Raw genomic sequence first — 13075 nt, 5'->3', positions numbered from 1 at the left:
CTGGTCAAGAAAATTTGTAGATCATATGGTTATAGCAATGGAATATTTAGCTATTTTCTAAAAAAGTGCAATTCTGTACAAAGGATCTTGGTGATTCAGAAAGTTTCCAAAGAATCAAATCAGTTTTTCAATGTAGACACAAAGTGTTTCTCTAAGATTTTTTGTGTTCATTCAGCTACCCTCAAGAAAATTCTAGTTTGTAAAACTGCAAGAATATGGTGTATTATCTTTGATGTCTTTGGTGATAAATCAACCCAAATGAGATTTGAATAAGTGAAGTGGAATCTCTGTGCATGCATGCAATGGGAAGAAAATGATGGCAATTATAAGAACTGTAGATTTCATTGGGTGTGAATAGATATTCAGCTCCACAGTAATTAGGTGACTGTTATGGAGACTGGAGCTGTAGTAGCAGGAATTCAAAGAAGGCAAGCTGTTTTGCTCTAAAAATAAGCCAAAAGAATTTATTGAAACTATCAATAAAGAAATCGTTTAGTTAAGCTGAATGGAAGTAAATTTGCATTTTAAAATATTTAAATTCACATTGATGGATCCATCCATGGTGTATAAAAATTATGTAAATAACATGTTTCCCCATTTTTGCTTTAACTATACTGCCTTGTCTGAGTACTGTCTAGCTAAATTTTTCATCAGTATTTTTTTGGTAACTTTCATTCTCATTTTAACACTTCATTGTGAACATCAATTAACACTTCTCTTTATGCCTTTTTGGTATAAGCTGCCTTTTTCTTTTGTTTTCCCTAATTTATTACCAAAATATTTTTCAACCTTTTATTCTTGTATATTCATTTCTTAAATATCTCTTGTCTGCTTACCTTCAGAGTGCTCTCAGTATGACCAATAGATTAAAAGAGTATTTAAAAACATCCAGTAAAGTTTAACAGTGAAGACAGTTACATTGGCAATTGCAGACACGATTAATTATAAGAGTGGATAGATATCCAAAGCAGTCAGGAGGTTGGGGTTTAGAAAGAAGGGGAAGGACAGAAGCATGCAGGTGATGGTGGGTGGGTAGGTGGTGTGGAGTAAGGAGAAAAGCTACTGAATTTGTTAGAAAACTCAGGCTCTATTCCATTTGTTTTACCAGTAAGCAGTCTTTTCAGGACAGGGCACCACTCTTGCTTCTTAGTTTCCTTCTCTGGTTAATGAAGAGGTCTGACTTTAAGGTCTCTTCCAGCTCTGGAACTTCGTGATCGATTGCAAAGGCTTAACTGTGTAGATAGAACATAGTCTTATTAGGAAGTTGTTTTGCATGGGGTTTAGCTAGTTTTCTTGAATTGCTGACACTCACAACAGGGGTTTTTTAGGGATAATTTAGTAACCATTACTTAGACGTGGCACTGTTGACTGCACATTGAGAATGCCTCAATAAAGGATTACCTTGAGTTACAGCAGTGGTGAAGTCAGCATTACATCCAAGTATCTCATTAAATGGTGATGGTATCAATCAACTAGTATTCAAAATTATGCTTTGAGTTTTCAAAATAATGCTTTGAGTTAAAGGGCTCCTTCCTAACAGATTACCAGGTGTGAATGTGTTAGTAATATGAGTCAATGCTTGAGTTACTTCTCTATGCTTTAACTGAGTAAATTATTAGAGCACGTGCACGTTAAGCATAGTACAATACAGAAAATCAATTACGACCTCCTCCAGTAGAGTAGGGTGAAGCTATTAAACATTTCATCAGGAAATTGCAAAGTACTACTGTCAAGTTCTTTATTGTTGGGAAGCCGTCACTTCTATAGTACTTACTAAGTATTTACCACCAGCTTGTAAAAATCTGCCATGGCAAGTTTCACAGCAGCCTCATTCACACCGAGCATTACTGGAAACATTTGGTGGAGGAAGACAGTTTAAGGAGTGATAATAAGGAATAAAAACCAAATATTTTCATGGGAATACTTCCTGTGCTATCTCTACTGTTAAAATCTACCCATGATGCTAAGAAGCAAAAAAGTTTTCTGAGTCTATTTTCAGATGTATCATCCTTTCTTTAGCCTTTCTTTCTGCTTAAAATACAGAATATACACAGTCTCATCCCATTTTCTTTTAAGGTGCATTTGGAATTACTTGAAAAGTGTAGCAGGTAGATGGTGTTCCAATGATGATCTCTAGTGAAATTCATCTTCAAAGACAGAATTTGGAACTAAAAGAGAGGGGGCTGAGGAGACAGCTGCTGTTTATAGTGCCCACAGACCCGAAGCTTTAGCTTTCAGAACAGGAGGACTCAAGGCCTTGGCAGCATCCCCAAACTCAACTATTTTCACTGATTGGTATGAATCATTTTCTCTCTCTGTTGCCTGTACTTTTTCCACCAGGCGCACCACATATGTGCCAACAAATCTGCTGTTGACCTTTTCATAGCTTTATGCTGGGATGCCTACCACGGTGTTTCTAATCCTTGTCAATTTCTTTCCAGACAGAGCTTTTTGTACATGCCTTCAAGGATCAGCTGGTCCGAAGTGCTCTTTTGGCCCTCTACACTGCCAGACCAGGAGGTGTCCTTAAGAAACCACCGTCTCCTAAGAACAGCACAGAGGAGAGCTGTCCCCAGGACCCACCCCCGCCGATGAGAAGGCAGGACTCCATACCACATCATTCAGACTATGATGAGGAGGAGTGGGTAAGTGTCATGCACATCGCTTGCCTCCTCAGGTTTAGGCCTGAAAGCTAGAGCAAGAAAGATGAGCATCTCTGCTTTTCATCAAAACAAGTTGGAAAGTAGTCATAATAGAGATTGTGGATAAGTAGGCCACATTTTTTTCCTTGGTGGCAAATTATGAATGCAAGTTTTATTCCTGATCACATTCATTTAGCATAAAAATTTATATATATATATATATAACCTAAATGTCATAAAAGCAAAGATGCCATAATTATACGATTCTATAGCACTTTTCTGTATTTATTGCCAAGGTAATATAAACCATTAAAATGGTGGTTTTTTTAGGAAAAGAGTAAAAAATCACTCATAATCCACTACTTGTTGCAAATATTTTCTTGTTGCAATCCAGTGTTTCAGCTCTAGACATCCTTCAAGAAGTATGAGCATTTAAATGTCAGTGGACGCGGAGATCTCTTAAATCCTTCCTGTTCATGATTCTATTATTTAAAGGAAGATGTTGCTCCAGGTTCTCTAAAATTGGCCAAAGGATGGTTACATAAAAGCCTCTGAAAATAGCTAGTAAAAGCAAAAAAAAAAAAAACAAAACAAAACAAAAAACAAACAAAAAACACAAAAAACAAAACAAAACAAAAAAATCAACACACATACACACACACACACACACAAGCCAGCATGGTAATAAGAACTCTAGTGGGACAGAATAAGAGAAACATGAAGGTCCTGGGCAAAGGGGAACAGTGTTATTCCTGAATAAACACATATTGATTATCCAGGAAATCCCCAAAGTACGCACACCTCACACCCAGAGAGGAAGCTGTTTGCTGTATCTTGAGTTTAACCAAGAAAATAGTATTCCAGCCATGTAGATGGTAAATAGTTAATGATTTCTTTTCCTGCCACCCTAGGATTTAAGAGCGTTCAGGGAGTAAATTATTTGAAAGGCCCGGCTCTCTCAAAAAAATTGCTGTCTGAAGGGCTATGAAGTGATGCCTGCTCTTCCTTTTGATAAAATTTCTATCACAGGAAAGACAGAGCTGGGTTCCAAGAGGTAAATGCTGAATAAGTATTTGTTGCTGCTGATTAAGATTGCGTTTCTCCCACTGAAGCATTTTCAAAAGAGCAAATCTAATATTTCTCCTTTTTACCTTCACCTTCTTCTTCAATTTATTCACAGCTCCAAGGCGTATGTACCTCTTAACCTCTCTGAAGTTCAATTTTCTCAACTGTAAAGTGAAAATAACGGCCCCTGCTCTGTTTAGCTCTTCAGGTGGTCATGAGATAAATGACTTACCTGAGCAATAATGCCCCATTACCTGGAAAGGCCTAGGCAAATGCTTTGTATTACCTCAGTATTATTGCTGTACATTGTCCTTTTTAAGATGCACACATTAAATAGTCTTATTATGGGGATTAATACTATCCCTTGAGGTAAATGGGGAGACTGGATCTAGCATAAAATGTGTACTGGGAATTTTAAAGCTTTGAGTAGATACAGAAAATAACTTGTCTTTCATTTAATTAAACATACAATGTTAACCTTTTGACAAATAATTTCTGTTTTTACGTTAAATGAAGTGAGAATTTTGAAATTGGGTGTCTTTTGTTTTGATCATTTTCCTTTTTTTCCTTTTTTTGTATTTTAGTATATTTTATTTATTTTTTATTTTATTATGTTATGCTATTTTAGTCGTTAGTCACCGTACAGTACATCATTAGTTTTTGATGTAGCATTCCATGATTCCTTGTTGGCATATAACACCCAGTGCTCCACGCAATCTGTGCCCTCCATGATACCCAGGCTTACCCATCCCCCTCCCTCCAACCCCCTCCCCTCTAAAACCCCTCAGGTTGTTTCCTGTAGTCCATAGTTTCCCATGGTTCTTCTCCCCCTCTGATTTCCCCCCTTCATTTTTCCCTTCCTTCTCCTAATGTCCTCCATGCTATTCGTTATGTTCCACAACTAAGTGAAATCATATGATAATTGTCTTTCTCTGCTTGACTTATTTCACTTCACATCATCACCTCCAGTTCCATTTTCACCCCACTGTCCTGCAAACCCTCCCCCACATCTCGCTGTTTTCCTGCTGCTCCAAAGTGTCCCTCTCCTGCCCTCCCTCCTTATTTCCTTTTCTTTCCATCATTTTTGAGACCTTCTGTATTGTAGTGCTGCAATGAGGAAGGTAAGTGACACTAGATTCTTAGGTTCTAGAACTCAGTCTCATGGTGGATAAAACATACTAGCCAATAGTTACAAAATGTGTGACCAAGGTTGGAGAGAGCCAGTTGGTAGAAAATAAGCTCTGCTTATATGACTTCCGCTCAAGATCATATGTACAGACCCTTTCACGGCGGGGAGAGAAGGAAGGGCGTGAGAAATGTGCAGTGAGCAGGCAAGGTTTGTGGTGAGCCCGTCTGTGTTCCTGCTCACCTGCTCTGCCTGGTTGATTGTGCCACGTGCTGGAGACAGCGTGAAACACCCAGGGACACGAGGACTCCGTGCCCTATCCAAGGCTTTGGAAAGACAAATGACAACTGCAGAGCAACTCCAGGTTGTAATAGGATAAAGCTGGAAGGAGTCTGGTGGTCATGTGGATCCCCAGAAGTTCTTAAGATGTTAAAGGGAATAGAAAGTTAATCCTTCGGGAAAGAGAATGACTTTCAGACGGGCACACAGCACCTGATGTATAAGGAGAGTGTGTGTGTGCATGATTATACCATTAGTTGTTTATTATACCATTAGTTGGTATATACCATTAGTTTATTATACCATTAGTTGTTTGCTTCAAAGATGGTGGAAACTGAGCATGTTTATACTCCAGAAACCATTTGAGAAGGAGATAGGTGATGACTGTAGCGCGAGGCCCTCTTTCCAAAGGGAAGAAATGATTCAAGTATGCAGGTGGAGAGCAGTCCTGGGCAAAAGTGGGCTTTCCTGCTGAGACCGCAGGGAGAGTGTAAAGACCAGCTTCACTTTGGGGAGGCTGGGTGAAGCTGGGTGGCTTCTTTTGTGTTTGTTTAAAATATTTTCCCAGTCGTGTCTCAATACAACTGACATGTAAAACCTTATTAGCTTAAGGTATACATGATAATGACGGGAAATCATTACCATGATAAATTTAATTAACATACATTACCTCATAGTTGATCTATTTTTCCATGAGAGCCTTTATCATCTACTCTCTTCGCAACTTTAAATATACAATGCAGTATTGTTAGCTATAGTCACCGCACTATACATTGCATCCCCGTGACTCACTATCTTAAAACTTTTCGACCCCCTTCATCTATTTATCCCACCCCCTACCCTTACCTCTGGCAACCATCAGCGTGTTCTCTGTTTCTATGAGTTTGTTTTTTGTTTGTTTTTAGATTTCGTATATAAATGAGGTTGTACAGTATTTTTCTTTCCCCAACTGACTTAGGTTCACTGAGCTTAATGCCCTCGAGGTCCATCCTGTTGTTGCAAATGGCAGGATTTCTCTCTTTTTATGGCTGAATGATAGTCCACATATATACCACATTTTCTTTGTCCATTCATCTGTTTATAGATACTCAGGTTGCTCTCCATATCTTGGTTATTATAAAAAATGCTGCAGTGAATGTGGGGGTGCTGATACTTCTTTGAGATTCTGATTTCCTCTCCTTCAGGCATATGCGTCCTTAAAAGTGGAATTGCTGGATCATACGGCCTGTCTATTTTGAGTTTTTTGAGGAACCTCCACACTGTTTTTCAGTGTCTGTACCAATTTCCATTCCCAGAATGGTATACAGGGTTCGCTTTTTCCCACATCCACACCCAGCATTTGTTATCTCTTGTCTAAGCATTCTAAGTGGTATGAAGTGACATCTCATTGTAGTTTGGATTTGCATCTCCCTGATGATGAGTGATGTTGAGCATTTTACCATGGCCTGTAGGCCGTTTGTATGTCTTCTTTGGAATGATGTTTATTCCATTCCTCTGGCCACTTTTTAAAATTTATTTCCATTGAGTTGTATGAGTTCTTTGTGTAGTTTGAATATTAACCCGAGTGCTTTATTTTATCCTTAAAGTAGAATCATGTGCAAAGAGAAGGGGACGAGGAGGACAGGCTGAGGAGAGGGGTAAAAAGTTTCAAACTAGCGCCAAAGAAAATGCGTACAGGCCCTTACTAGCAACATTTGGAAAAATTAGGAAGAATTTTGGTCCTCATGTAGGACCCGTCAGTGTTGCAGTAGGAATCTGTGTGGTTATTGATTTACCTTTTATTATTCTTCTGGGAACACTTTCCTAGTCTTGACACTAGGAAAAAGTCAAACTGATCTGTTCTTCCAGTTGATGTGGAATGGTCCTGTCAGTTTCTCAGCTGTTTTGGTTTCCTTCACAGGCAAAAGGATAGAATAATAATAAAGATCTCCATCTCCCTCTTTATCTTCTTTCATATAATTTCTGAATTTCCTCTGGAACCCACTGTTGCTAGAAAGTATATGAATACTTTGTCTAAATTTACCACAATTACAAGGAAAATCCTTCCTACTCAGAAAAGTTGCTTCTAACTTTCTCCTCCTAATTTGACTCTATGTACAAATATAACTAACTTTGATTGTTACACAACATTCTAATTGATTTTCCATAGCAAACACTTTCTATTAAAAAGATACCTTGGTTAAAAGATAGAAATCCCTTACTTAAAAAATATCTACCAAAGTCATAACCATTTAACGTTATTTTCAAAGCTTTTTCTAACTTTGAAAAGTTGAGTAAATCCAAAGAAAATGTAGCTAATTGAAATGTCTTTAGAGACAGTGCTATTAAATGAATCGGAAACATAACTTTGTGAACCACTTTTCTTAGTTAATTAGGTGTTAGAAAAGTTTCAGCACTGATTACATGTTTAATCAACTTCCTAAAATAATTCAGTGTTTTAAGTTAATTTAGTTAGGTTTCTGTGATATACAAAAGTATTCTCCGATCATTTAAGTTGGTTTAGATTTGCACATAAGATTACAGTAGCCCCATTAAAAAAATTGTTTTATTTAATGTCTTATAATGATTGTAGTTTTAACAATCACTTAACTTGAACAACTGTCTTTAAACTTCTTGTAATAAATATTGGGAAAGTAAATATATACTTGTAAATTACTTTTGAATTCTACTCTGTTTATATAAAAACCTTTCTTTTTGAGGTTAAGAGAAAGAATTTCTATTAATTCTAAATTAGAGTGAGGCTGTTCTTTTTCGACCTGTTTTGTTGGCAGAATTGATGACATATGAATCTGGATAATAATGATCTAGTCAATATGGAAGAGATTGAAACTAAAATAATCACTGACAAAAAAAATGTCTGTTATTTGCTGAATTTTCTTATTAAATGATTGAATGCTTTAAAGATTTATTTTCCTGAAAAGTTAGTAAACAATTAAACCCAAAGGAATGTGGGGATTTTATGACAATCTGTGCAAAGAATTAAACTAATATAACGTTCTTCATCTTTTAGCTGGTAAAAATGACATATTGCTTTTCTTTCTCTTTATCTATACAACAGATGCTTCTAGCAGCTGGGACTCCAAGATTAGTTTGTCCAAAATATGAAAGCATGTCATCCAACTAAAGTATTAAGTTGACCCAGTTTTTGTGGCTTCCAGTAATTATACTATTCTCTAGAACACTATGATTTAACTTCAACATTACTACACTGATGGGTTCGGGGCTAAATCTGTCTATCCTCATTCAAAAATTGTTAAAAAAAAAAAAGATAAACTTCTGATCCTTTATATTCTGATCCATTCCAGCAAAGAGCAGAAGTAGGAGAACTATTCTTATTACTTAGTCATATCCCAAACCCATTTTTTTTTAGTTGAACTAAATTTCTATAACATTTCACCATCCAAATTACCCAAATGGCAACATTTCACCATCCAAATTACCCAATTAATTCCCTTCTTTGTGTTGTAAATGTAAATCAAATTTTAAATTTTATTCCCTTGCTTAAGGTAAGGGAACATTTGCTATGACTTCTTATGGTAAAATTTGTTCACAACACATAAGCACAATAGATGATCCACATTAATCTATAATAAATTTTCAATAATTTTATAGGTTATAGAAGCAAAAGTATAAATTTATAGCAATATTTATGTCAGACTCCTGTGAGTAAAGTCATATATAACCTGAAAAAAAATTGTGGGTTCTCTGTAACTCAGTATTCCCAAAGAATGCATTTTTCTTTTTTTTTTTTTAAAGATTTTATTTATTTATTTGACAGAGATCACAAGTAGACGGAGAGGAAGGCAGAGAGAGAGAGAGAGAGGGAAGCAGGCTTCTTGCCGAGCAGAGAGCCCGATGTGGGACTCGATCCCAGGACCCTGAGATCATGACCTGAGCCGAAGGCAGCGGCTTAACCCACTGAGCCACCCAGGCGCCCAAGAATGCATTTTTCAATGAGATTTACATAAACCACTTTCTGGCATGTTCTTTACTAACATCTCATATTCCACTTTGTACTACAACTTTCTCTAATGATGTCCAGAACAAATATAATGCTTAAGCTTCCCAAGGGTATTGATAGAACTATTTATATTGCCATAATTAGTAACTGTAAGCATACATAGTTGCAAAATATGATATTAAAGGCAAAATGTATTTAGCCAGCCAGATACCTCCACAGGCAGTCTGAAGTGATCTGTATTCTCAACTGCACTTGCCATCTTCTATTTTCATCTTAGACCTTATCTCTAGGGAAAATAGCTCAGGCTGTGTATAATGTAGAGATACCTATGCAAATTAATAACTCAAAGAGATCTTGTTTAGTCCTCTGACTGGCTAGAATTATTTTATGTGAAGCCATTGACCTGATTGTAATAGGAAGGGAATAAATCTCATTCTTTAGAGGTAATTAATTCCTATAGACAACAAAATATTAACTTATGGTTTAACTTTTTTAAAGCAACACCTTATAGTTTAGTTACCTAAATGAATAAAATGTCCACTAAATTATAGCCATTTATTTCCAAATTTTATGTTATAGAGAGAGATGCATGTATTTATATGTGTGTATATATATATATATATGCATTCAACTCTAAAATATTTTGTGTAATAAAGCATTATTTTTGCCTCTTGTGATGATACAACCTCATGAATACTGAATTATAATCATTTGTTTATGTATCTGTTTCTTCCATGTGTTCATCATCTTCAATAAAGTAAGCTCCTAAGGGGCAAAGTCTGTATCATGACCACTGCTGTTTCCCCACAGTTAGCAGGCTATCTGCACCAAAAAGGTACTCATGTTTTATTTGTAGAATAAATTAATGGCTCTGAAATTTACCCTCAAATTATTCTTGTTTACATTCTTATTTTGAAACATGGACTATTCAACTTTAACATGTCTCTGGACTGTCCTGTGCCTTTTCCTTTACTAGAATTCATGAATTCTTCTGGGGATTTTGTTTTCCTCTTCTAGTCAAAAGCACCCAGCTATATCCCTCTCTCCTTAGTACATATTTCCTAGCGTCATAATCAACCTGAGAGGTAACTATTCAAGTCCTCTTCCAATACCTCCGAACATAGAAAGCAGTAAAATTCAAGATAGATACAGAACATCAGAGATGACCAAATAACATGATGAAGAACATAGAACATGATGAGTTAAGGCCTTCAGAAGCTTCCAGAAACCCAGTGGTGGCAATTTTAATTTTACTTGATTTTTCAATTGCTGATTACAAAGGTCCTAGTTATACACATGTTACCCAGCAAATATGATTGGAAATGACTATTTTCCCCTTTCCCAGCTTTTTTCTTTTCATCCTAATAGGGTTGCCTGGTTTTGTTAAACTTATAATGAGGGTGGGATATTGGAAGCATCCATTCACCCCATCAGAAAGGGCAGGTAAAGACAGGAAGTATTAAGCTAGTTGTTCCCTATGTGGCAACTGAAATATGTTCTATCATCTGTTTCCTTGATGGATGGGAAACATTCCTGAACTTCTCTAGTCCATTTCACTCAGAAGAAATGTGCTTTGAATACTTATCCAATATTAAAGTCCACAAAAGGTGATTAAGCAAAGTTCATGACTGTCCATTAAAATGCACAAATGTTCTATTAAAGAAAAGAAACCCCAAATGAGATCTTTATGTGCATGCATATTCATGAAATCCTGACAATTTCTTGATTTTCCCACATGAAGTTAATACATTCACCTTCAGTTCCCTGTTTTATAGTACCTAATACAGTGTTTTATACACACTAGTTCGATGTATTTTTCAGAGTTAATGTAGGAATAAATGAATAAATGGATTTGCTGAATCAGCAGTTCATCCTCCAACTCAAACTAGTGTTTTTAACAGAGATATTTTATTTCTATCAATATAGTGGTGACTTTCCTGTGGCATTATATTGAATACCATCATCTTCCTTGGATACATTATTGACTCTTACAATGCCTGATTCAACATCAGATATTTTCATTTACCTGTGTATAATGGATATGCAAACTTGAATGAATATACACACATTCTTTAGAAATTTATGATTACATTCAAATCAAGTGCTCTTAAACATTAGTACATCCTAATGTGAATAGTGAGACATTTTCTATATAGAAATTTTTGAATCTCCATAATTTAATGAATAGTTAAAAGAAATGCTGAGGCAGGGCACCTGGGTAGCTCAGTCAGTTAATCATTCTACTCTTGATTTTGGCTCAGGTCATGATCTCAGGATCGTGAGATCAATCCCTACATTGGGCTCCCCATTGGGCATGGAGTCTCGTTAAGATTCTCTTTCTCCATCTACCCCTCCCCACTCCACTCATGCTCACTCCCTCGCTCTCTCTCTCTCTCAAACATAAGTAATTAAAAAGAAGTGCTGACGTGTATATAGGCAGACTATTGACTTGATATATTAGGGTACATTCTGTTAAAAAAATTAATCCTGGAAATTGATTGTATGCAACACACTAACTGATAACGTCATATAATTCAGCCAGTTGTGCAACTATCTAATGGTGTGCAGATAACATCCAATTACTAATTTAAAATTAAAAGCTTTAGTTAATCAGTGGATTTTTTGTTAATAAATGCTTTATGTAATCTTTTCACTGAATTAAAAGCATTAGCATTATGTGGCATTTATTAGATCGAACACAGTCATTCAGAGTACAAGCTTGGTTCTGACTTTAATTTGAAGTCTCATGTGATAATACTGCAGTTGTATTTTTTACTTGTAGGTCACAGCTTGTTAAGTCAATCAGCAGATGTTAATTAAGCATCAGTAGTGTGCAATAGTGCTATAGGTACTTGGGGGAAAACAAATAAAGTATAAAGTATGGAGTATCCATAAAGTATCCAAAAGCCATATTATCTAATTCAAGTGAAACACCAGAAATCATAAAATAAGCAGAGATATTGAAAGATACAGAATCTTTCCCAGATGGAGGTAGTTGTGTAGTACACATTAAACATGTCAAAAATATTTAGGGAGAAGTTACATAAAGGTTGGAGAGGATGAAAAAAATCATCCCTTCCTTGCTTCTTTTATTCATTCGTTCACTCATTTATCCATTCTTTTATCTATTACCTAATGAGTGCCAGGGCCTGAGAATAAAAGGATTAATTAATAATAGTCATTTCCCTCATTGAACCCACTGTTAAGCAGAGAGGATAAAGTGAACCATTCTTGGATATGATGAAACTTGAAAGGGGGAGAATTTGGATTGATGGAAGATGAGAGAAGGCATTCTAAGCATAAAAAGCAGTATGTGTCAAGATAGAAATATTAGTTCCTCTAAGGTTTCCTTCATATCTTTGATGTTTAGCACTGAGCAAGCTTGTAGCAGATGCCCAGAAAGTATATGTGGAGCTAATTAATAGCATGTTTCTAAGACAGCAAGGAGACTGACTTGGGCAAGTTTTCATTTTGAAGATTGATGAGAAATAGGGAGAATTATGTAGGTTGACACAACTGCAGCAGTGCCTCTGGGCTGAGAGAAGATTGGATAGTTGCTGCAGTAGAAGGTCTGCTTCTGAAGAGAGGAGTGATGGTGATGGATAAGGTGAACGTGCCCTCATGTGTAGACCTGATCGTGTGATAGCTGATTGTATGGGTCTGGCCAAAAGCCAAACCAGGAGAATATGGAGAAGTCCGTTAAAGAAACAGTAGCTGACTAGCTGAGTCCACTTGAAGAACTAGGGACTGAACCTCACTCAGGGTGAGACCAGCAGAGTGGTTATGAGGAAAAAAGGCCAGGGATTTTTTTACATGAGTAATTAGGTGAAGTTAAGCAGGAGGATCAATAGGAAGTGAAGGTTGGGGAATTTCCCTTAATTCTGGTAGATATCACATGTTTGGCTATTGTCAGTGCACACAATATGCATGTCTGTATGCATGTGTGCAGGGGTGTGTGTGTATATATACTATCTACCTTGGGCCGTACGTGTGCTGGTTTGT

At 36.5% G+C, this 13075-nt stretch overlaps 1 protein-coding gene across 1 annotated transcript in view; it reads left to right on the top strand.

The window, feature by feature from the left end:
- INPP4B (inositol polyphosphate-4-phosphatase type II B) overlaps positions 1-13075 on the top strand; it is an 832665-nt gene that overhangs the window by 705550 nt on the left and 114040 nt on the right. Inside the window, 1 exon segment of the mRNA XM_047718523.1 lies at positions 2442-2645. Within this exon segment, the coding sequence (XP_047574479.1) occupies positions 2442-2645 (204 nt within the window).

This window comes from Lutra lutra, chromosome 2 (assembly GCF_902655055.1).
Source record: "Lutra lutra chromosome 2, mLutLut1.2, whole genome shotgun sequence".
Lineage (NCBI taxonomy): Eukaryota > Metazoa > Chordata > Mammalia > Carnivora > Mustelidae > Lutra > Lutra lutra.
The sequence above is the reverse complement of the archived record's forward strand: the minus strand, read 5'-3'. Positions and strand labels throughout refer to the sequence as shown.